This window comes from Diplotaxodon limnothrissa, linkage group LG6, assembly GCF_057381915.1.
Source record: "Diplotaxodon limnothrissa isolate DT_005_m linkage group LG6, D_limnothrissa_male_GT1.1, whole genome shotgun sequence".
Lineage (NCBI taxonomy): Eukaryota > Metazoa > Chordata > Actinopteri > Cichliformes > Cichlidae > Diplotaxodon > Diplotaxodon limnothrissa.
This window is the reverse complement of record NC_140601.1, coordinates 33,453,355-33,479,106: the sequence shown is the minus strand read 5'-3', so window position 1 is coordinate 33,479,106 and position 25,752 is coordinate 33,453,355. Positions and strand designations below refer to the sequence as shown.

General features: G+C 38.5%; 1 protein-coding gene across 1 annotated transcript in view; it reads left to right on the top strand.

The window, feature by feature from the left end:
• gcgrb (glucagon receptor b) overlaps window positions 1-24,239 on the top strand; it is a 55,495-nt gene extending 31,256 nt beyond the window's left edge. Inside the window, exons 2-14 of the mRNA XM_085356216.1 lie at window positions 12,961-13,104; window positions 13,222-13,318; window positions 13,400-13,507; window positions 15,922-16,010; window positions 16,292-16,398; window positions 16,509-16,665; window positions 18,596-18,755; window positions 20,557-20,617; window positions 20,809-20,878; window positions 21,943-22,031; window positions 22,236-22,380; window positions 23,440-23,481; window positions 23,775-24,239. Coding sequence (XP_085212342.1) covers window positions 13,051-13,104; window positions 13,222-13,318; window positions 13,400-13,507; window positions 15,922-16,010; window positions 16,292-16,398; window positions 16,509-16,665; window positions 18,596-18,755; window positions 20,557-20,617; window positions 20,809-20,878; window positions 21,943-22,031; window positions 22,236-22,380; window positions 23,440-23,481; window positions 23,775-24,176 — 1,581 coding nt within the window. The 5' untranslated portion in view covers window positions 12,961-13,050 and the 3' untranslated portion in view covers window positions 24,177-24,239. The remainder of the gene's footprint in view (window positions 1-12,960; window positions 13,105-13,221; window positions 13,319-13,399; window positions 13,508-15,921; window positions 16,011-16,291; window positions 16,399-16,508; window positions 16,666-18,595; window positions 18,756-20,556; window positions 20,618-20,808; window positions 20,879-21,942; window positions 22,032-22,235; window positions 22,381-23,439; window positions 23,482-23,774) is intronic.
• Window positions 24,240-25,752: the final 1,513 nt, after the last annotated feature.

Here is a 25,752-nt window from a genome sequence, read left to right as displayed (position 1 = left end):
TTGAAGCAGTACAACAAAATGCAACATCCAACACTGACAGTAAACAGTCCCCTGTCCCTGGATCTGGATCTGGCAGCAAAGATTGAAGGATTTAAAGATAACCAGACCAGACTAAGCTATTTTTCTACTAACAAATATAATAAAGAAATGTCAGCTGAATTAATTGAGGGGGGAAAAGAAAACTGTTTCAGGACCTCCTGTGTATCAGATGTGGTGATTTTCCTGTTTTGTTATATTACTTTTACTACTAAACTGCCACAATCAGTATCTAACACTGTGTAAACCAGAGCATTCCTCCTAAGTAGGATGACATATTTTATAATATAAAATCTTTGATTTTTGTGATTTGGTTGTATAAATATAGAAAAACAGAGACTGAAGCATTTCAACAACTCTTCTGTTCTTTTTCTGGTGTAAACTGAAGAGCATCTGTCAAAATTATAACCTGTATTCAAGAAAAAGATGAATTTGGGATACATTCTTAAGGAGCCATGAACAAAATCAAGGATTTTAAGATGGGCAGACTCTATTTTTCCATTTACTTTAAAAAAAACAACAACCATGTGGTAACAAAGTTGCTTACCATCAGTCGGGTGGCAATTTAAACTTGGAATCTGACCAAGTTGTTCTTGCCTGAACCTAACCAAAAATGTGATCATTTAAATTTTAAAGATGTCAGACTCAGTGGGATACGCTTGTGGGAAAGTGAAACATGAAAGACACTCATCTCTTTGTTTGTGTCTGGATGCGAGTAGAACAGCTTGTTTGTGTGAAGAAGTAAAAATTTATTGAGTTTAGGCTCAGAAACAACAACTCAACTCAAAACCAGTGATATACTGACTGTTTCCTACTGATACGAAAAAAGGGATCGACAACAGAAACTTTTAGGGAAAACATTTTTAATACTGCACGTTTTGAAGTACCAAGAAACAAAACACAGATCTGTGAAAGAAATTCTCAAATACTTAAACACATCATCAGGCATTTATCCAATGGGGTCATCTAGCAGGTGATGGTGTGAGCTTCTGCAGAAGACAACCTCACCAGGAGGACACAGAAAGCATACTGGCAGCCTGTACTTCAAAACTGTGGGGCACATTTTGACTTTGCCTTGAAAAGAGTCTGTACAGTAAAGCTTAATGAGACTGAGTGGAAGTAGAAAAAGAGCATGCTGCCAAGTTCTGATTGACCAGGTCGCAGTCTGTGTGCAGATAGTCTTTATGCCTGATAGTGGATCTCTTCTCCTAATCAAGAGCTATTCAGAGGATGCCTCTGCTTCAGAGGAGAGAGAACCTGAACATTTTTCCACAGTCAGTTTAAAAGGGAGAGATCATTGATACTGAACATGATTTATCAATATAGCATTTGAGTTATAAACTATTTGGTAATTAGACTGCAATGAAGCAACAGGGCGGAGTCCAATAATGTACAGGACCCCCACCCTCTCAGCATCATTGTCAGTTAAATTAAAGAAAGAAGATTAAAGAAAAATATATAAAATATATAATTTATGTATTCGTTCCACCAATACACAAAACTGTTGCTCTCTTTTCTTTATTTTGTACTTCAAAAAAGGTAGGAATCTATTCAAGTTTAAAGAAAAAGAATTTAAAAAAGGAAACATGAAGCCAGGAAAACAAAGTTCTGTACAAAATTAGTATGTGTCATGCGGTGTAGTAGGACTCAGGCGCAGAGCAGAGTTCAGGGGAAAACAACGTTTATTTACACAATCACCAGGTGCAGATATATACAGTGAGGGGAACGGGGGTCCTAGGTCCGAAAGGGAAGTCCGGGATTGGAGTCACACACATACTAGCTCTTCTTCTTTACAGTGGTTGAAACAACAGGTTAGTCACGGGTCCGGGGAAAACTGTGCACAGGAGAAAATAAGGTTACACAGAGATCGCAGCAAGTTTACAAAGCTTAAGGATTCGAGGAAGAGGTTCACTAACGTGTCTAGCATAATCATCCAGCAGTGAGTCCAACCCGTAATCAGAGCCTGACGAGATGCAGGTGTGTGCCAAGGGCGGAAGCCTGCAGTGAGCTCCGCCCTGGCGGGGAGGAGAGAGGAGAATGTACACCAAACACATGTGGCCTTTTGGAGCTGGCCAGGCAGACACGGGGACCATGACAGTATGTGATATAAAATGATAAGAGAAATCAGAGCCATAACTCGATAAAGAACTTGATGTTAACAGCTAGCTCAAAATACCATGTTTAAATGTCTCATATCTTGAAACATTGAGATTTTTGGGGGGTAATTGTTTGGTTTTTGATTGTTGTAATCCTTTATAGATATTCACTTATGTCAGGGGATCTGATTCACTGCTGCCATGGTAACTATAATGAAGAAATTCACATCAGTGTCAAACAGTTCTAGTTTAAGGCTAATTTGGAGAGTTAAGTTCACAATAGACAGGTTTTTTTTCTAATTGTTGTCCTGTGCTACATGTGTAATGTAGAGGTCTAATGACATTGTGTAATTTAAAATTTTCTTTCTTTCCTTGAGTCTTATCTGTTGTGACACTGGTTCAATTGTGCTTCCTCAGCGCTTCTATGTCTTTTTTTGTGTTGGTCACAAGAATCAGACACCTGTGTTTTTACCCTTCACTCACGTCTTTTGTGTTTCAGTGTACCTTGGAGACAGTGCGGGTGCCATGATAGTCCTATATGCCTTTATTTTAATACACATTAATGCACTGACAGTATCTGTGCAGGTGCACAAATGCAGAGTCATGCACAATGAGCAAACATAAAATATTAAATTGACAGTCCTTGACCTCTTAAGCCCCACGCTCCCGGTACCGGGGCTTAAGAGTGAAACTGTAATTTTCCACTGTTTCACTTTAGAAACATAAATCTTTGCACAGATGATGTTTATATGTTGGTTACTGAATTTCTGGAATGAAATGTGAACTGAGGGATATTTTTAAAAGGGTTATATGCTAAAAACAAATTAAAAAATTAGGCGAGGATAAAATCTACTTACTTTTTCTGTGTTCCAGTCTCAGTAATTTTGACACAGTAATATCTGCTTCAATATGTATACCTCTGATGAAATTTCACAAGTGTTAGCTTTATTTTGATACCACAATTGTAAGCACGGAGTTTGTAATTGCAGAGAAATAATCAGTTAGTTTGGGGCATTTCATTTTCGAGCAGGAAGCTCAGAAACCTCTTTGGGGCTTAAGAGGTTTAATATTGCTATGATTTTTTTAAAATCATATATCTTTATTGCATATTTTATGTATCTTCTACACTTCTGAAGAGACCGGGTCTACAATGCAGAGTTACAATGCAATCAAAACCTGAAAATCTGAAACACTGGAAAGGGCTTTCATTTTATACATCTTTCCTCTTCTGAGGAACAACTGTGTATAAAAAGATATTGAAGATGAGTGTTGTATGTACAAAACAATTAAATAGAACAAAATAGCAATCAAAAATACATAATTATTCATTGCTTTTCAATGAGAAGAATAACTCATTGGCAATGGCTCTGCTGTGTCTCTGATTAATTATTGTGCCCAAACTAACCAATTATGTCATGTGTCAGATTAACACCTTAAACACAACCCAATCAGTAGCACTTTTACAGTGTTGTTTTGGAAAAAAAATAGTAATGTCCAGATCTCGTGACATGTTACCTCATTAGTTCCACAAACTAAAATGTTTACAGTGGCTAATATCATATAAGTGCTAAGCTAATGTAACCCAACTAATGTTTTACTTTGATAGAGTGTCCTGTCATCAAAAATATACAGTTATATTCAAATCATACCAGTCATTTGAAAACCTTCTAATAAAGGGGTCTACGTTAAAGTACATGAGATAAGCATATTGTTTTGGTATTGAATTAGTTAGCCAGAATCATGTAATACTACTGATATTGGTTCCAATTACTACATTTCTGGTATAACATAATATGTTTAATTTCAATTCAGTTCAGTTCAGTTGTGCTTATACAGTAAAATGTCACAACAACAGTCGCATCAAGGCACAGACAGCGAGACAACAAGTAAGCATTTGGTGACAGTGGAAAGGAAAAAACTCCCTATTAACAGGAAGAAATCTACAGGAGAACCAGGCTCTGCTGCAGCTAATTGGGGGTGAGGGGGAGGAAGACAGGACAAAAGGCTTTGTCACTGCTGGTCACTGTGGTGTATCATCCTATGTCATCACTTTACGTTACCCTCATGTTGTGGGAAACACAATAAGTCAAAGCCACTTTGTCTGGCTTTCTGTCCTTTTGAAGATAAATCACAGCAAAAATATCTGGCACAACTTCACCTACTTCCAAGGTGCATGGAGAGGATGAAAGAATACACAATGCAGGAACTCCAGCAACACTTAAGGGAAGATGAACAACTTTATTGACTGACCAACGCGTTTCGGCTTGTGGCCTTCATCAGGGTTTTTGTCCTTTTGCACATGAACCTGCTGTTTGTACTCGAATGTGTATGTATCAGCCCACAAAGTTGAGCTGTAATCAATAACTAGAATTCATTATTGGATCCATTACTGGAACATAATTGCAGTAATTGTTTAATGGGGTAAGGAATAATAATTTAAACTATTTAAATTGCTTCCGGGTTTTGCAGCGATTGTTAAAGAGTTTAAAGCGCTGTGCAACATTCTTGAACAGTTTAAAACATCTCCATCTTTAGCCACATAAAAAAAAAATGAAGCCAAATAATACACGTAAGCTGTTGGATTCACATGACTTATATTCCTCCAGTTTGTTATACCCTGTTCAAAAGAGTAAAGACAAAGATCGCTAATATTACTATGTCTTCATCGCGTGAATGATTAGACAGGGAAGTGTAACGTGCAAAGGAAATTAATACTAGAGAAAACCCACACAACAGACCATATGCCCAGAGAGATATGTGAGCAAAAGAATGCACCAGCTTGTGTAACTGAATAAGAGCCAAGACACGTTATTGGACTGTTGCTTCACTCCCATTCTGGCTTCACTCCCAAAAAACAACACTGTGACCCTCACGTAAAAACCCAAACACTAAATCAAGACAGCTTTGATAAGAAGTCACTCTTCGTACACCTGGCAATGAAACTAATGTAATGAGGAAAATATATGATAAATATGTAGTAGCTTGCCAACCTCTGTGCAAAAGTAAGAAAATATGTTTCTAACGGTAACTTCTAAGTTATGTGCTGGATTATTTTCTGGCTGTCTGCAGAGACTTCAGAGCCAAGAAGTGGTTCATCACAAAACCCTCATAAAATCACAAACTGTCATTTTTGCAGTTTATTTTTTGCAATAAGGTCAGCTCTTCAGTTCTATATCTAGTACTTTATACTTTTGGATGTAGGGGAGCGTGTGGGTCCTTCTTTGACATAGAAATCTACTAAACGAGACATAAGATACGGAGCAACTGTATTGAGCAATTGGGAGCAGATTTATTTGACAATTCAACCAGGTCACTTTGGCTGTTTCATTTCCACTTTATTATTTTTATGTTTTTATTATTTCATTCTTCCATTTTATTATATAAGCAGTCCTAGTGTGGAAGACATGTGCATTGTATTGTAAAGAATAATTTTATGAAGCCCAGAGAGCATAGTTCTGGCATGCTCCACTGGACACTAAGAATGGTATGTACTGGCCAAGCCTTTCCCCCATGTGCTCTCTCCCTCTCTCTGTCTTTTCCTTCACACAACTTTTATGATGCTCATCTGGACACTGCGTTATGCGTCATCCCCTAGTTGGACACCTGCCCTGTGGCGCAGTATTGCCATGATTTGATGACATAAGACAGAAATGCTACCTTATTGTGAATGTAGCAATCAGCTAAAAGCTGCTCAGCCCATCTGCCATTGGCTCAGTGGTACCCAGATTTCTTTCCAACCCAAAGTTGAAGTCCTGATATTTCACATGAATCCCAAAACAGGACTATTTTAATATATGAATAATGGAAAAAGAAAGTTGACTGTCTAGTTTTCTTAAGCCAATACTGAAAATTGTAAACACACGGTGTGAAAGTAGCTGATGAATCTGGATAGCAAAGAACTGTAAGCCTCACAATTACATAATAATAATAATAATAATAATAATACATTTTATTTGAAAGCGCCTTTCAAAACACTCAAGGTCACTGTACACAGTAGAATAAAAGCAAGCAGTTTACAGAATCATAAAAGCATAAGACATAAACAAATAAAATAGCAGAGTGGAGAGGTTATGTGGGATAAGCTATTTTGTACAAGTAGATTTTGAGTTTGGACTTAAAGAGGGAGAAGGAAGAGATATTTCTTAAATTAGGAGGTAGGGAATTCCAGAGTCGTGGGACGGAGAGTGAAAGGGAGGAAGAAGATCTGAGACAACGAGATGGGGCGGTGATCTTATGGGGCGAAGAGAGATGATGAATAGCCTTAAATGTGTACAAGAGTATTTTGAAAATTGATGCGATATTTGACCGGGAGCCAATGAAGCTGCTGCAAGGCAGGAGTGATGTGGTGGACAGAAGGGGTCCTGGTGATGATACGGGCAGCAGAGTTCTGGACGCGTTGGAGCTTGTGGATGGATTTTGGAGTAAGACCAAAAAGAAGTGAATTACAATAATCAATCCAGGAAGTAACAAGGCTATGGACAAGAATGGCAGTGGGGTGAGAAAAGGACGGAGATGATTAATGTTGCGCAATTGAAAATATGCAGACCGAGTAACATTATTAATGTGTGAATTGAAAGATAAAGTACTGTCGAGGATGACACCCAAACTTTTCACAGAGGAAGAAATGAAGACCGGTGAGTTATCGATAGTAATAGAGAAACTCTTGGTTCTGGATAATGTTGATTTAGTGCCTACCAAGAGGAGCTCGGATTTATTACTATTGAGTTTGAGAAGACCAGTTTTTTTTTCAATATTGGGGTGATGCCGGCAATTTTGAGGGAAGCAGGAACAGTTCCAGTGGTAAGTGAAGAGCAGATGATAGCAGATATGACGGGAAGCAAAGAAGGTAGACATGCCTTAACCAAAACTGTAGGAATGGGGTCTAGCTGACAAGTAGAAGGTTTTGACTTACAGATGAAATCTGAAATATCAGTAACCGAGGGGCGCTGGAAAGCAAAAAAAAAAGTGTGATGAGAGATGAATTACACAGGAAGAGCTAAATGGAACCTCGGAAACCAGTTCTTGGTGTATTTTGTGAATTTTCTCAATGAAAAATAATATTAAAGAATCACAAAAGGAGGACGAGTAAAGATGAGCAGGTTAAGAATCTGGTGGCCTGAAAGAAGAGTTGAACAGTGAAAACAGTATCTTGCTTGAGTCATCTTTTGAACAGATAATGGTGGAGTAGTAAGCAGATTTTGTTTGATTAATACACTCCTTATAATACATAATATGATTATTAAACATTTCCTTGTGGATATTCAGACCAGTTTTCTTATAAAGGCGTTCAAGTCGTCGTCCTTTTGCTTTCAGGAGCCTGAGTTCAGCTGTAAACCAGGGTGCTGACTGAGAGAATGATACAGATTTGGTTTTGAGTGGGGCAACAGTTTAGAATACTATTGAGACTAGAGTTATAATAGGAAACTAAGTCCTCTTGGGTAAGCAGGTTATGAAAATGCAAATGACTAACTACTTTTAATAGTATGCCAACTATATGTCTGAGGTCCATGCAAAAGATACAAGCCTGTGCCTGTTGGTCACCTCTGTGTTTCCTGCTGCAAAGATTTTCCACATAAGCCAAATCAGACAGAAAACAAGATGGGCAAGAATTCTCCCCCGAGGAGGCAGAAGGAACGATAAGGCAGGGAACAGAGGGAGATTTTCTGAAAACTTGTCCACAGGCATTTGTCTCCTTGCATCTGACAAGCCATTTTGCCTCTAAGTGGTTCAAGGATCATAAAGTAGAAGGATGGAGGAAGCAAAAGGTGAACATATGAGAGAAGGTGAGAGATGAAAAGAAATATGGCACTTGTTCTGTTTGTGAAGCGTAACATCTGCTGAAGGAGCAGATTCTGGATCACTTCCATCACACACTTCAGGTACTCATAAAATACAGGCTCACTCCCTTACATGCACACACACAAAACACACTCAAACACAATCTTATGCCAAGTGCACCTAATCTGATGAAGATAACAGTGATCCCCTCAAGACCATAATTCAAGCTCTTCTATGTGACTTCACCTTCTCTGTATAAGAGTCGAATGGACAGCATGCAGACACTGGAATCGTATTAGCTCAGGTTTTGAGATGCCAACCCAACACATTAGATAAAAGTCTCGTTTTGGCTTAAAATTGATTGAAAACTTAAGATTAGTACTTATTTCCATAAACACCCTTTTAAATAAGTTAATCTGCACAGTGGTTTTCACTCGGACTATTTATTTGCCAGAAAATACTTCCAAATGTTCATAGTGAGGTCTGTGAGAGGAGCAGGAACGTTTTGTATGGAAAAACACTGTTATTGCACAACGTTTTGTGCAGCTCAAACCCAAATCCCAATCACTTCCAATATACTGAGGTGCAGACAGAAGTGCTCCAAATATTATAAAAACATAAACAGATCCTACTATAAGTCTAACTACTATAAGGCTAGATGTAGAATTACTGTATGCATAATGGTCTAAATTTATTTCAAAGGTTTTTATAGCACAGAAAATGGTGCTGTAGCTCTTTGATTGCAGGTTAAATTAAATTCTAATGAAGAACTTAACATTTGAAAAACACTGAAAAGAAATGACCACTATTAATTTAAAAAGCCAACTTCTTTAACTCAAGTGATAACCTTTTATGCATCTAGTTTATTAATCTTATGTAGGCTCACGTATTTAAATGCAAGCAGCTTAGCAAACCAAAACCACTCCAGTGCCTCCTTTTCATGCTGTGTCTGAATGAATCAGCGTCATATGCGGTGTCACCGGCGCCTGTTCAGTGCAGGATTCTTATTCTGCCTGCCACAGGCTTTGCAAATGCGCATGGAAAAGCGGGGAGAGCCCAGAACAGAGTCATACCTTCAAAGATAAATCAGTGCAGACAGAAGAAATCTTTTTTTAATAGTTTCATCCTGACTGCAATGTTTTTTTGCATTCTTGGGAGGTACTGATAGAAAGCATTAAAAACACCAAGCAAACACAAAACAAACTAAAATGAGAACTACTTAAAGTCCTGCAAAGAATGTTATTGGAGTTAAAGACCATTTGGCTGTCAGTCACCATATGGGGCTGGAGGGTTCACCAAGGCAGAAACAACATAATTACAGCTCTGCGTTACAGCCACTGCACTCCTGTCTCTGCTACCACCTACATACTCTCCATACTAATTGCCTGCTCCTCCTCACATAGGGAATGATTATTGATTTAAACAATATAATTGGTTGGCACTCACAGCAGATAATGCACTTATCCATAGAAACTATGGCCTGAATACAAATGTACAGTTTGAATTAATGGTGATGGGGAACCATGTGTTTAACAGCTAATTTTCATCACTGGTCATTACTTTGATCAATTAAACTTAAAGTCCATGATGCCCGAGAAGCAGTAATCACAAGGCTATATTTCTTTCCCTCACTTTCTCATCCTGCAGTTTCTGTATGTTTTTGTTGTCGTTGTTGTTTTTGTTTGTCTGTTGTGCGTTTTACACATTGTGCAGTTAAATAGAGATGTGTGGGAGGAAGAGAGTGACAAGCACGGCCTTAGCCTGTATCTGGTACACTGATACTGACAGAAGAGGAAAATGAAAGATGAAATTTTTTAATGGAAGAATCAGATTGACCATTTGACTTTCTTCATTCATTTTATAGTTAACAGATTAAACAAAATTATAAAGAATTGCTGCAAGGCATAAGTCCATACGAAGTACATGGGAGGTTCCTGTAGTCAACTGTCAATAATTTCTGTTATGAGCTAACAACACAGTCATTACTATTAGAGAGATGTTACACTTACACCTCTTTCTTCCCTAGAAAGCAGAGGAAGAGAGTGTGTAAGAGCGATAAAGACAAATGCATAATGCAGGTGAAGGCTGACACTCAGTTTCTTCAAGTATATAACCCTAGGGAGTAACAGTAGTACTCACCATACACATGCACATTCACATTGTTTGTGGTCTGTCATTTGTTTTGATTTACATGCGCATTCATATGAAAAGGATATTTTTCAGGAATAATTTAATGGGAAATGTTGAGTCATACAGGCTTTTGTAATACAGATTAGAAGCTGGGCAAATATCTTTTTCACTTTCCATCTCTGGCTTTTTCTCTCTGCTTAATAACACACACAGACTCCTGTATTCATCATATCATCATTGGACAAGAGCGCTGAGCCCTTTCCATTTAACTACCGTGTAAAATGGGCCCAAGCTGGATACTTAAAAGAATGCAAGCATTGGTTCACATACAATAGAAGTACATAGAAAGTTTTTTGTTTTGTTTTTTCGAGTAAATGTATCATATAAATAAAAGGAAATCAAGTAAAAGCAGCATTAGACAGCATTACACAGTGTGGTGCTCACTGCTTTAAATACATCCTGTAGCCTGTGGATACCAACATTAAATTTACTGCCACTAAATATTCTATCTACACCCAGTGAAAGGCAGGTAAAGTGTTTGCAGGGTTGGAAATTAGGGTATACCTACAGTGCTGCCTGAAACTATGTTTTATAAATGCTGAAATACATTCAAATATCAGCAGTCCACAGCATGTTAATGTGTTTGTGTAGGCGTATGCATGTGCAAGTGTTTTATGCACATGTGTTTTATGTATGTGTAATGTAAAATCTCCCTGTGTGGTCGACAAGGCTATCAGTTTGAAGCAGTCTTGTAATTTGCATTGTCCTCTCCTCACTGCTAATATCTAAAAAGAGATACACAGATGCAAGTAGCCCAGTGGGGTTTGCATGCACAGACATACGCTTATATGCACACTTGACACACACCAACTTAAGCAGGGAAAACAGAATAGAGCGATTGCCAGCAAATACTGGGCACAATATCCTCCATTCAGCCAAGAATCTGAAAATAAGCTTCTCCTACAATTAAGAGTGATCCAAACAGACCACTCGTTGTGGCTCTCAGAGGTCTGTAGAGCATAAACATTCTGTGTGAGCAAGAAAAGTCTAAAAAAATCATTTGCTGTAAAGGTAAAACAATGTTTGCAATTTGTGCTGAGTACTTTAAAAATTGAATCTAACTGTGCATATGAACGACTCATTGTGCATTTGCAACAGAAGGTTTAGTTACTGCTTTGTGCCCAAGGTTCCCAAAAGTGTCATAAAACTGCATTTCAGATTTAATACTATGTGATTAGAGAACTGGAAACATTAACAAAATTTTCTAGTTTCACTCAGTAGTGGAAAACAAGTGAACATTAAATCGATAAATCCAGTAATGTTGTAGCTTGTGTCAATATTTTCTTATTTTGAAACCCATCTTTAGTAATAATCCCACCAAACTTTAAAAAATAAAACAAGAACTTAAAAACACTGTTATTGATATTAGATCTCTATGGAGTATTTAAGGAACATGTTTAAATTAGGTGAATTCAAATGAGTCGCATGATAATTCCAAGTGAAATGCAAACTTATGCAATTGTGTAGTTCAAGGTAATGTACACTTTTTGGACAACAGCTGTGTTGTGAAGCACATGGAAGGAAGATATATCAGGCTTTGAACACAGGATCCAATTATTGCTGGTTCTTAACACTTTGTTTCACTTGTTTTATATACTCTTGGCTCTTTACCGAGTTTGTTAGAGTAAATATCCACAGTATGGTCATCTCAGGCACTTGGCTGCTGTTCCATTTTTTTTCTTTCAACCCAGAGAGGCCTCCTCTAACAAGGAAGTTAAAACCCTGATCCTTCATGTTGTGAGGTGACAGTGCAAATCAGTGGCTCACTCATATTTTTAATATTCATAGATTCATTCCGATATTTCACCGTAAGCAGTAGTATAGTCTAATCTCTCAGATTGTGTCCTGTATAAGAGCTTATGAACTGTCTGCCCTTCTTCTGTCTGTCTGCTTGACTTTGTTGCTCAGTCAATAAAAACTGCATGTGGTTCTAAGGAAAAATATTGTTCCAGCGCCAGAAGATAAAAGATCTGTTGCAGCAACAAAGCACAGCAGTATTTTGCTGTATTGTTGTTTTTTCCTCAGCTCTTAGCTCTTAAAATGAAGGTGATAATCTTTGTGCGCTGATAATGAAAGGCTATTTATGCCGAGTTTAGTTCACTTTAGATCACTGTCACAGCATTTTAGCGCCATGGGGTAACCACACACAGAAACACACACCCACAGCCCGACGAAGCACTTCAGCAGAAGCAAAGAGACTGGAATAGAATGGAATTTGAAACGTTTTAGCTAAAAATGTTTCCATGCTCAAGGTGTTTTTTGCAGAAACGTTTCAGATTTCGTTTTGTTCTCCAACTGCGTTGGTGAAGCTCGTCAACTGATGCCACAGGAAAGCCACTGCTCGTCGAATTTAAGACATAGACAAAGGATGGGTTTCATTCAGAAGTATATATAGTTGTAGTGTGGAATTCTAGATGTGAGGGTTGGCATGAACAAATACACAAACGTACCAGGAGTGTGAATCAGAATCAGATTCAGAAAACTGCTTTATTAATAACAAATCTTCTTCTTCTTCCTCTTATTATTAATATTATTATTGTGCTAACAAAGTGATAGTCAGCAACTCATTAGCCCATCTTACTGATTGTGTTACAGATTTTATATCCTAATATTGAGGTCAATAAAGCACATTAATGGCAAAGGATGTGTAAAAAATAAAATAAAACAAAGACTTTTAGGTGTTTGTTTTTAACCAGGTATCTCGCAGGTGCATATAAATTATTTATGTTGTGATTGTGACGGAGAAGCGCGTCACTGATTATTGCCTGTTTTTTCTGTTACCTGTTTCACAGTCCCTTCGTTATTTCAAGTTATCTACACAAACACACGCCTATAACAAGCTTCTCCGTGTTGTTTGCAGGCCAAGTGGTGAAACAGGGCTGAGACTGCCTCATGAGTTGGGCCTCTTCTGTGTTTTGGTCCCCACCCCCATCCTCCCAGCATCAGTGGGATGTCCCAGGTGTGTCTCCTCTTGGCCTTGCTCATGCTCTGCAGCTGCAAAAAGGTATGACTCCCAGCATTATTCACTTTCACATGCCAATTTTCAAATATGTTTCCTTTTTCTTGATTCACACCGTCTACTTCTGAGAGTCATCAAAAGAAATTTCCTCTCTCCCTTCAGGTCTCCTCTGCTAACTCTCTTGAGCTTGTGAAGGAGCAGTGGAGCAGCTACAAGAACCAGTGCCTTGACCACCTCGGTGCCACGCCCCCTTCAACAGGTGATTTGTTTTCCTCCCAGCACGCAAGTCCATAAAATGCATCTGCACCAGCACAGACTAAAGATTTGCTTTCCCTTGTAGGGCTGGTGTGTAACAGAACCTTTGATTTGTATGCGTGCTGGCCCGATGGACTTCCAGGAACCACTGTAAATGTCTCCTGCCCATGGTTCCTGCCATGGTACCATAAAGGTCAGTGTGAATATATGTGTGAGGTAGACAAAAAATAACAAAAGAGCAACTGCTGCGTCACAATGTACTGTTGCTACAGTTTGCAAATGTACGATTTAAATCTAGTCTTATCACTCTTATCTGTAGCATTTCATTATATGCCATAATTTTAACCTGTTTTTTTTTCTCATTTACATGGATAAAATGCTTATACCTAACTCACTGCACAGTTTGACTGCTAATTGAAAGGTTTACTTAACAAGGATATAAGGTGATAATATGTAATTATTGTGTTTGATAGCTTGCTCACCAAAACAAAGACATCCATGTGCTCACTGTGTTGCTTTTTTTAACTATTAATGTGAATAAGTACAAACAGTGAAACAGTGGAAAAAAAAGGGAGTTAATAAAAGCTTATGACCACAGCAGCCTGACGCTGCATCTGTGTGTCAGGGTTTAGTGCTGCATTTTCTATTATATTTCTAGGTTTTCAAGGTTTTTAATAATTAAGCGGTCAATCTGCGTTACATGTGTGAATGACCCACTGTAAGAAAACATGTTTCAAAAATTACTCATGCATTTCAGGGTAACACGACCAGTTTTCTAACAAAACATATAATGTATACAAACACTTGACAGATTGGTTTCTGGTCTTCATGTACAGCAATCGGTTGGCAGAATGATGTACTGAATACAATGTACTGAGGTGCACTGAGGTTTCAGGGAGTGCTTAAATGAGTGTGAAGGCCAAATATTACTCAGCCCTGACTTTACTCTCAACCTATGAGTGGTGTAAAGACTTCACACTGTGTCACCGGTGGCAGCACACCTGTCCTGTGGAGCTTTCTCAGTCATTTACCTGTGGTGTGCGGGCTTTTGCTTCAAACACTTAACAGTTTTGGTTCATAGCATGAAAAGCCTGGATTTTGACTGCAGCTGTCTGTCTACTATCTTTGTTTCCATGCACAGGCTTCCTCCAGGTTGTTTTGGGCCTCTGAATAGGTGTGAAGGGGGGTTTATCTTTGCTATCTCCGGAGGACTCGTAGCCTTGCAGGGGTGTGTGTAAACATCTGATGTGCAGCACTACTTTAGACCCAACCTGTGTTTCACTAACTTTTGTTTGAAAATATATTATTCTGCTGCAAGAAAGCTACAAAGTGAGAGTATGTTAAAAATGTGAAAATTCATCTTTTCGACTTGTTGAAAAGACTCATAGAAAATGATGTCTGTTTATGTTTAGATTTGGTTAAAAACTGCACATTTTCCTTCTCTGCCAAGTCCTAAAATAAGCAGTGGATTCAAACCTGGAAGCTTCATGCTATGACGAAGCAATGCAAACCACTACACCACTATCCCACCACAATGCTTAATGAATTCCTTCTAATTTTTAAGAGGGCCGTACATATATGTTCAGGGAATACTCTGAGATAAAACCCCATGGAAAACATAATTTGCATATCTGAAAGGTAATAACATGCTTTTCAATACATTTTTTAAATACTAGTCAGTGTATCTGAAGTGGAGGTTGTGTGGCTGTGTGAGCACAGTCCCCCCCAAAAAATGACCTCTGCCCTATACCTTGAGGTCAAGGTTACTGAGCTTTGAACACAGCCGAGATTGTTAGTAGCTGCACCTATGTAATGAATTGGTCCTTCTTGATTTATCACATTCACAAACTCCCCATCCGCTTGCCCAGCAGGGTGATGACAATACCCCATCAGCTTTTTACAGCTGAGTGGTAAAAAGTGTCAATCAAATATCATAATAAATAAAAAAGAAAGACACAGTCATCTGCATTTCTGAAATAATGGCTATGTTTATCGTAGCTATCAGTTAAACCTTGGGATGAAATTGATCTTTTTACCCTCAGCTGGAAAAGCTTCATGGGGTAACGTAGGATTTTGAAATTGATACCATAAGCGAATCTGCTAAGAGTTGCCTCACAATATAAAATAGTCAGTGTTGTGAATTGGTAAAACTAAAATTAAAGTAAAACTGAAATAAAGCTTTAATTTAATTTAATGGGGCGAACGTGGCTCAAGATTTGGGAGTTCGCCTTGTAATCGGAAGGTTGCTGGTTCGAGCCCCGGCTTGGACAGTCTCGGTCATTGTGTCCTTGGGCAAGACACTTCACCTGTTGCCTACTGGTGGTGGTCAGAGGGCCCGGTGGCGCCAGTGTCCGGCAGCCTCGCCTCTGTCAGTGCGCCCCAGGGTGGCTGTGGCTACAATGTAGCTTGCCATCACCTGTGTGTGGATGACTGAATGTGTAAAGTGCTTTGGGGTCCTTAGGAACTAGTAAAGCGCTATACAAATGCAGGCCATTTACCATTTAAATCCAAAAGTGTCACTGTGTTTAGGCGACAGCACTATTTGCATAGTTTGCATATGCCACTCTAAAATAAAATCTTACAATCGTTGTTTCTTTGTGTGTATAGTTCAGGATGGTCTGGTTTACAGATTCTGCAGTGAAGATGGCAAATGGGCACAGAAGAATACCAGTGAATGTGAGGACGACCCTGGTGAGGTGTGTGTACACAGTGCAGTACTTTGTTTTTGTGTGTGGCTTTCTTGTTAATTAGTGGCCATTTTTGAAGCTGCCTGCAGTGGCAGATTGTTACACGGTACTGGTACTTAAAACATTAACTCATTATGATCTGAACTTACTGCCGCATGTGAAAATCCTCCATCTGTTCAGTAAATTATTAGGATCTTTTTGTATTGTTTAAATAAAGCTGAATATAAATTGTGTGTTTGTATCTATGTTTGAATGTAGTCCATGTCTGTAAATGGCTTTATCTCTTTCAGCAGCAGTATGGCCGCATCCTCACTCAGTTGCGGATCATGTACACAGTGGGTTACTCTCTCTCACTGGGGGCTTTGCTGCTGGCACTGGGAATTCTCATCTTCTTCAGGTACATCATGTAAAGAGGACGTGTTAAGGGGGTTAAGGAGCAGACCTGGTTTGAATTACGGGATCTTGTTTACATCTTCTACCTTCTTACTCTCACTTCTTACCTCTTAGGAAGCTCCACTGTATGAGAAACAACATCCACATGAACCTGTTTGCCTCATTCATCCTGAGAGCTGTGTCCATTCTGGTTAAAGATGCTTTACTGACCCTCACACTGGATCCCAGAAGCAACAGTGACTCACAGGCACGAAGCTGGGTCAACATACCGGTCAGCGAACAAACACACATCCAGTTCACCTGCAGTTGTAAAACCTTAGCCATAGCCACCATATTACAGTAGATATAGAGTGTAGAGGCTGTTAAATAATAATATTAAGGTGATTAGTGATTGGAGGAGACAAACATATAGATAACTTACTTTTAATCCCTCACTTTAAACATCAGTGTTCACTGGATGTTGCTATTAAAGGTCGATCGCAAATGTAATGTAGTGCAGTATGTGCCACAAACACATACAGAGAATATTCTACCACGATATAATTTTTATATTCAACAGTGTGACTTGCATAGCTCGTCCTGAACATAAATTCCATGTAGGTTTTAACAACCACCACACATATATTTCAATAAACTGCTGACTAGATATTGATTGGGTATGTCTAGACCAACAAATCTGTGATAAGAAAGACATATTCTACAAAACATTATTGATGTTGTTGGTGTTGTTTTTCATGTCATTTCCTGTAAATAAAGCTTCAGTAAACGAATATACCCCATGTTGACAAAAGTAATGGGTCACACCTCTTAATATTCAAAATGAGGTGTTTTCAGTCGCATTGCAAAAGGTGCATAAAATCAAACACCTGACCATGCGACCTGTTCTTCTAAAGAGCACACCAGCCCTAACATGGCACTTTATAGGATGTATAGATTATAGACTTTCTTCCAACAACCTTTATAAGTAGTGTTACTGCAAAAGAAGGGAAAAGAAACTACAGCATGTCAGCCACAAAGTGACACACCACGTAAAGTTGAACAGTGGGGTCGCCAAGTGCTGAGGCGTATAGTGCGTAAAAGTCGCCAACGCAGTGCTGACTCAGTAACTGCAGAGTTCCAAACATCCTCTGGCATTAACATCATGTGTTTCCATAGCCGAGCAGTTCCAGTAGGTGTAATGTGTGGGTGGCCCAGTACTTTTGTCCATATAGTATATAGTTTATATATGTTTGAAATTCACATGCTATTCTAACCTGTCATGAGTTCATAAAGGTCCATAAGAATTTAATTTAAAGTTCTGAAATGCGGTTGCAAGAGAATATCAAGAAACATAAAGGACTGATCACTATCTAGGATTTATTACACAGAAGATGAGCGAGGGCAGACACCTGTTGATATCTGATACCACTCAAATGTATACTGCTATTGCCCATCTAATTATCTCTGTTGCTAAAACACACAGCAGAATACTTGCACCATATTAGAGGCTATGGGCAGATCAACATTTCTTGTATTTCTGGATAAATACTTTACATTTCATTTTATACATCTCTCTACAACATAGAAGTAAAATATATGTAACATGAATTAGTTTTATTTGCATCACTGGCAATAAATTAAATGAACCACTGTTTGGATGTTCTGTAGCCACTCTTAATGGGTAATAAAATAACATTAACTTTACAGCTGAAGAGCAAAGTAGCATATACCTTTTACACACTACAGTTTGGGATGATTTTCTACTACGTTATAAGTGGAATAAAAACTACAGTTAAGAAATTTAACATTAGTACAAAAAGATAGTGACTCAATGTATAGAGTGGACAGTGCAAACTCAACTATGGATATATTCAAGTTCCCCTTGCTTCTTTTTACATGAAACACTCCACATTTGTCGAGGAAGATGTCAGATAATCCACATTTAGCTCAATCATTAAGAAGTAAAAATCACTTAAAAATATTACATTTTTTTTTACTTTCATTTTTGTGGTGTCTAGCAAAGGGGGAACTACCCGTGTATTCCACAATAAAACTCCCACTGTGCTGTACTGTAGCTGTTGTCCCTGAACTGGAACAATGTTAAACTAATTCATCTGAACTGAAACATTTGTCAGCTTTTACCCTGTGCATTTGCTACATTTGTGCAAGCACGGACAACTTGGCTTATTGTTTGTGTTCCCATGGTATCTGTCTCGTGTCAGGCTGTGATGTGGTGTCGTGGTGCCATGGTGATGATGCAGTACAGTGTAATGGCCAACAACTATTGGCTTCTGGTGGAAGGCATCTATCTTCATAGCCTCTTAGTCATCACTGTATTCAGCGAGAGGAAGTACTTCTACATTTACCTGGCCATTGGTTGGGGTAAGAGCATAATCTGCTAAACAGCAGCTGAACACTTGGCTTTGTGCTTATCAACGTAATGCAAAAGGTCCAACAGTGAACAGCGCTCTGACTTTCAGCCAGTCTTTTGATGGGTGATTTAGTCAGACGACAGAAATTAGCAACAACAAGTCAGCCAACAGTTATGTTAATAGCTCTGAGAGCAAGGAGGAGGTACAAGAAAATCTGCGGTCTCTAGCTATTGTATCCCATAAACACTCGAGACTACTAAAAACACTACACCTTACCTTCTTTTCATGTTTGAAGTGGGAATGTATCCTTAGAGGTTTTCTCTTGCTACCAATATGTTTTGTCTGTCTGTCTCCCAGCTGCTAGGTGTAACAACGTTCTTGTATATATAAATATTGTGTAGCACACAGCAGAACTAACTTATCAGAAGGGTGTATTTTACCCCAGACCATAACTGTTAAAGGCTGATGGGGAGTTCACGTCTCCCCACCAGGCAGGCGGATAAGTTTGAATCTCAGTGACCTTAACCTAAAGGTCAAAGGTCAGAAGCCAGGTAGTCTGAAAATCCTGTGAATGCAATAACCTGAGAACAAGGCACTATAGAGTTTTCAAATTGATACAATAGGTGCGCCTTCGAAGAGTCTTAGGCGGCTTTGAATCTCAGTGACCTCGACTTCAAAGTGTTTTCTAAAAATCTTGTGAATGCAATAACTTGAAAACAAGGTGACATAGGATTTTCAAATTGACACCACAGGTGTTTCTGCTAGGAGGCTGAGAGATACCACTGACGGTTACAAATGTTTTTTAGACCTTAAAACTAAGCTGTGACTGAAAATAGAAGGTTTTCAAAAAAGCCCTGAATTCAAACTTCTCTGACTAACCAAATAATGTATTCTTCATTCTTTTTTAAAACCTAAAGCCTGCATTAGTGTGTCTCTCTCTGGAGACAAAGAAAGATTTATACAGGTTTTGTTTTTACATTTCCTTAGACAGTAGCACTCTGCAAGACCTGCAAATTGACTTTGATGTATAACACCCAGTAGTCTTTAAGACTGTGAGATATCTAATTCATACCCACGAGACACTGAAAGAAAATATGTTTTGTTTTTGTTTTTTCATATCACTGTAAACACCTAACGGCGTGGAACTCTGTCAAGTATTGTTTTGAAACACACAAAAATGTAATGAGTCCAGCTGCTACTACTACTTAACAAGTCCTCAGATTCCGTAACAACAAGCATTCAAGAGCAGATGTGCTTCTCCAGTTCAGACTTCCTAGATTCCACCATTTTTACATTTTCAAATGAATATTGAATGTATGATTTTCAGCCTCCTGTTCTGTAATAAGAACTTAATTATACAGCTGTCCATAGTTAAGTTCTTGTATAGCTTTTAAAAATACTCACTGAAGAAAACTACTCATCCATGTCTAAAATAACAACTGTCCAGCTCACCTTGATGTGTTATAGCCTGACAGGCCTGATACAATTCTGAGACCACATTCATAAACACATAGGGATTGAGCTCATTGAAGCTTAGATAAAGGCAGACATGACAGAGATGATTTTAATATTTAGAGACCTTTAAAGTCTGCTTAGGATAAGACGAGAGCGGAAATATTTGAAATGGTAATGAGATATTAAATTCACAAGGACAGAAAAAAATATAAAAAATGTTGTATCATGGGCAGTGATATAATAATATAACTTGATACTGATTACTGGACTAAAGTATAAATATTAGCTAGGACTACTGCGTGTGCTTTGGAGGAAATGATTTGGGATCCTTATTCTTTGCTTTCTGTCATTCTCAGGTGCTCCGCTCATATTTGTGTTGCCATGGATCACAGTGAAATACCTGTATGAGAATGAAGAGTAAGTTTAATCAATTCATGGAATTCTCACATCAAATGGAAGACAGTTTAATTATTGCCGCTTTTATCCGTGACCCCTGAGGAGACAGATCAGTGCGGGTCTTTTTTCTCCTGGTTTCCTTTAAAGAATTTATATTGCAGAGGAAATGTTGATAAAATGTGTTATGCCCATAAGTTTGTTTCTGTATCTAGGTGCTGGGAGAGGAATATTAACATGGGATATTGGTGGATTATCCGATCTCCTATACTTTTTGCTTATCTGGTAAGACTCTCTGTATCTCTTTCTCTCTCTCTCACCTTTGTGTTTAACTTTGTCAGTTTACATTTGGATAATGTTTTAAAGACAATTCAAAACAATCTATGTCTTGGCAGATGCTTAGGAGTGCTCATAAAGATACCAAATGCTTTTGTCTGCCTGCTTGTATTTGAATGTGTGTAGATGAGGCAGCTGTTGAAAATAGGACTGCAGGAAAAATGTAAGTCGTGTAAAAATAGTGACTTTTATTTTCTGCAGTTGATATTTTATCAGTTCCTACATTCAGTGCTGTGCTATTTCACTTTGCTCAGTCTGATGACAAAATATAACTTTATACAACCACATGTGCAATATTCACAAAATATCAGTATTTAAAATTTCATATAGGACAACATCATTGTGTTTACACTCCCTCTTAACAACATCACATACCAAAACCAGCTGACGCTTTCCTTTTGTGTGTTTCCTGATTCTTGTTCCCAAATAGCATTATGGATGGACACACTTATGACCAGTGCACTTAAACATGCGCAGTGCTGCACTGTGTGGGAGCATTACTTTTTAATGCAGTTGCAGAAAAAGTTGGTAAAAATGTAAAGTTGTTGTAAAGTCTTTCATCATTGTGCAACAACCCCAGAGCTGTTCTGCAGTTCTACTATTGCGCAAACAACCTGATTCACACCTAAATAAACTGCGTTTGTGTACACTCCACTATATATATTTACACAAATACTTGTGTTGAGACAGCACACGCACTTTACCAAACTTGGAGCGCCAAAATCTTGAGTGCTGTGATAATAAATGACCTGCCATCAGTAAGTGTCCTGCACTAGATCACAGTGTGTGCGCACGTGCACATGCTTGTTCTGTGCGCAAGCACTTGAATTGCTCGTGTTGTGGGGACGTTAATCCGTCTGCCCAGTCCCACTGTGAGGACTTCGTTTAAAGTCAGACTTTGTGTTAACTACTAACGCGTTCCAAAGCGGCAGTAATCTTCTCTCTAGCACCATATGCTAAAATATTGCATTGTGTTTGCTTCAAAGTGACTTTCTTTATCCTCTTTCTTTCAGATTAACTTCTTCATATTTATCCGTATTATTAAAATCTTAATGTCTAAACTTAGAGCTCACCAGATGAGATACACTGACTACAAGTTCAGGTGAGAAATGTGTTCCTTTATTTCTTTTCTTTTTTGTTTTTTTAAAGAAAATGCAGACAGGAAGCATTTACTTAGTCTTAGTAGCTTTTTCGCTTGGGAATTAACTTTTTTGGTATTATAGCCATTTTTATATATAGTCCCCTGTTTTCAGAGTTTTCTTGTAATCTCTAATACCATTTGCTTCCCCTTTCTCCGTTCTTCCAGACTGGCAAAATCTACCCTGACTCTCATTCCCTTGCTTGGGATTCATGCCATCCTCTTCACCTTTGTCATTGATGAATCTGTTCCTAAAGGCTCTGTTCTGCGCCTCGTTCGCCTCTTCTGTGATCTCCTGTTCAACTCCTTCCAGGTATAAGTTCAACTTTCACTTGTTCCACATGTGCCCATAAATATAACAGAGGGACCTCAGAGGATTAATACCCAGGAAGACATAAACTGCACGCTAAAGTAATAAATTATCTGTATAACTCAAAGATGTCACAGAGAACAAAGAAATTGGCACTTTTATATGTTGTACATTTGCATATAAAGGCAAACATAGGTGAAGAGCTTGGGTTCGACATTTCTTTTGCCCAGCAAACTCCTTCTTAATCCTCAAATTTTATTTTTTTAGACTATTTCTTACTCAGGCAGCACACAAATCCTACCCTTCTGTCAGATACTGCTGGTGTTGCAGGAAATGTGAACAAGCTGTCCTGGCACCGTGACTTGATGAACCAGATATGGCAGCATTCATGGCTGAGAGATAAAATTCTTTTTTTGGAAAGACTAGGAAGTGCATTTATTACGGTGGAGATGAAAGGTGGAGTAAGTCACAAGAAGGCACATTAATTTTGAATGCTCTTGTGCTGTTGCTTGTAATTTAGGTCTTTGCACCATAAACTTACCTGATTAGTTTTAGTGAAAAATTACTTTGTGGTACAATGCGCCCCCTCATAACAATAACTCTACACATTAAAAAATGGCGGTGCATTTAAATGTGGCTTCACGTGCTTGTTTGCAAGCATCCATATGTGACAAGCTGGGAGTGAGAGAGCGTCTCTCTATTTCTATAAGACAGGTTTCGGTGCACCTGTGAGATCCCAGCGGCTCTGACAAAATAGTAATAGAGATTTTGACACCCTAGGAATGAGATTGGGCTGCATTAATTATATTCTCCATCATTCATACTATGCCTCTGCCTTTGGCAGTTCAGTGATCAAGTGTTTTAGCTGTCCAGTGCAATAAAATGACTCTTTTTTTTGTTTGTTTGTTTTCCTCTTGTTGAAAAAAAGTGTTTTTACTCTTTTATTGTGGGAACTAGATGAGAGTAATGAGGCAAAAATAGTGATTTTCTGGGTATTTGTTTCTAATAATGAAAAAATGTATTTTAAGTACAATAAGCATATTAAATGTTCTTCCATTTCAGGGCCTGCTGGTTGCCATCCTGTACTGCTTTGTCAATAAAGAGGTGAGACTGATTCATTTGTCAAAAGCCACTTTAATTTTAAATGTATCTTCTTTGTGAGGATACATTTTTTATTGTCTCTGTCTCTTCCTTTATTTGTTCTTTTGTATCTCTAAAAACATCTTCAAGTTCCACTTTTGTTTCTTTTGTCTGCAAAGACCAGCAGACACGACAGGATCCATCTGCTTTTAAATGCAGTTTTTGGCAAAGAACATCCATCTATTGATGTCCTCTGTGTCTTGTTCAATCTTCATCACCACTATCTCTCCTGTCTCTCCCATCACTTCCTCTCTCAGGTGCAGTCGGAGATGCTGAAAAAGTGGAAGAGGTGGAAACTGGGTAAGGACATTGATGAGGAGTACCGCCACACACACAGCCAAACGCCACACGTTAAAAGCGGCAGTATCGCCACTGGCAATGTGCCCAACACCGGTGACCCAAATGTTGACTGGCCTCACTTCAACAAAGCCAACAGCGGCCCGGTTTGCTCCACTGCAGCTGAGGAGAACCGCAAACTCGTTGTCTCCTTTAGCAACGGGACAGGGAAATGCAGACCTGCCAAAAGCAGGCACACCCTGCACTTCTCTTTGCAATCGCACAGAGGCGCCACCAGCAGCACTGCCACAGAGGATGTGTGTCTGGAAGAGCGCGTGAAGTACCGCTCATATACTCTGGAAGGAGAGGAAACTAATGTCTGACTTCCCTGGGACCTCATCGCAAAAACTCTCACTGATTGCGCTTCTTGCTTTGGATCCGTGCTTATCATGTGGCAGTTGTATAGCTTGAGCAGGAAGAGGATGAGGAAGTAACAAACAGGGATCATGATGTTCACCGATTCAGAACATTGCAGGAAATGCCACTGAGTCCTGCCCAGCTGCATATGAGTATTTATTGCTTCTGGGAGATGGAGGAAAAAACACTTATTGACTTCAGACATTAGGAATGATCAAATAAATCAAAACTTTACTGGCGTTCAGTGTGCGTACGTGTGTCTGCCTGTGCACATATGGAGGACAGCTATTTCAACCCTTCTCACATCTTATCCGGTGTAACCATTGTGGGACATGCTTGTGTCGTGTGTGTTTGCAGCAGTGTGCACTAATCTGTGGTACAGAAGAACCTCTTGGTGTCAAAGTATGATTTTATTTAAACTTTTGGTTCGATGGAAATGAATGTGAATTGCACCATGAGAGACTCTTAATGTCTGAGTGGTCAGGAATTGCAATTTACTGGAGACCTCTCTATCTTATCATGCTGTGATAGGAGTCAGTGTTTGCTATGCTGAGGCAGGCACACAGAATATGGACTCTTTCACCTTTAGAAGGAACATGATACAAAGTTTAACTTATTCTGGTTTTAACAAGCCAAAGCCAAACAAGAAAATAATAATATATCACAGGTTTGTTATTGACTGCATAAAGCACGAAATCCATATTTTTATTCATCTACTCCATTTTTAAACAAATTTTGATTGAATGTATATGGACAGAGGAGTAATTTGGTTGAACTGAATTTTAATTGAATATTTAACTGTATATATATAATTAGATGTACACGCTCTATCCAGAGCCTCTTGGATTTGTCTGACACCTAACTCAAATTCCTCATTTGCCTTCATTGCCTCATTGTAAGATTCATGCTTACACGGTTACAGTCACCGTCAGCTGCACAATTTTTCAGGCGTACTTTAATTTTTAGAAATATAATTTTTGCACAAAATCTACAGCTTGTACAGATGTCCAAAGATTGTTTTATATTCCAGGACGGTTTTTAAAGAAAAAGGTTTTGCATTTAAAAACACAATGTATGACTAAGATTTTTTGTTAATGCACCACATTGACAATGAAAGTTAGATTGTTGTTATGCTTTCTATGTCAAACTTAGTAACGCAGAACAAAAATTGTGCCCCACCCACCATATTTATTTGTTGCTGGGTTTTTTTGATACCGTAAATAAATGAAGCCAGCAATGAAACACTGCTTAAAAAAATTAAGAGAAGATACAATCTTCACAGTATAATACAAAACCAGTGAAACTTGTGCAATATCAATTTGTCTAGTTGGGAAGCATACGTTTTATAGGGCTGTAGCAATGATGGTCATCCTAATTTATCCAAAATTATTAAATAAAAACAATATTAAACTCCTCTAAAATGTGTGTTCACTAAGTGTGAACTATTGCTAACAGGCATGATGTACACATGAATTTGAAAGCTATCAGTACCTCTATTGTAGCAAAGGTATTTCCAAAATTAATTCTTGTTTCATTGTAGTT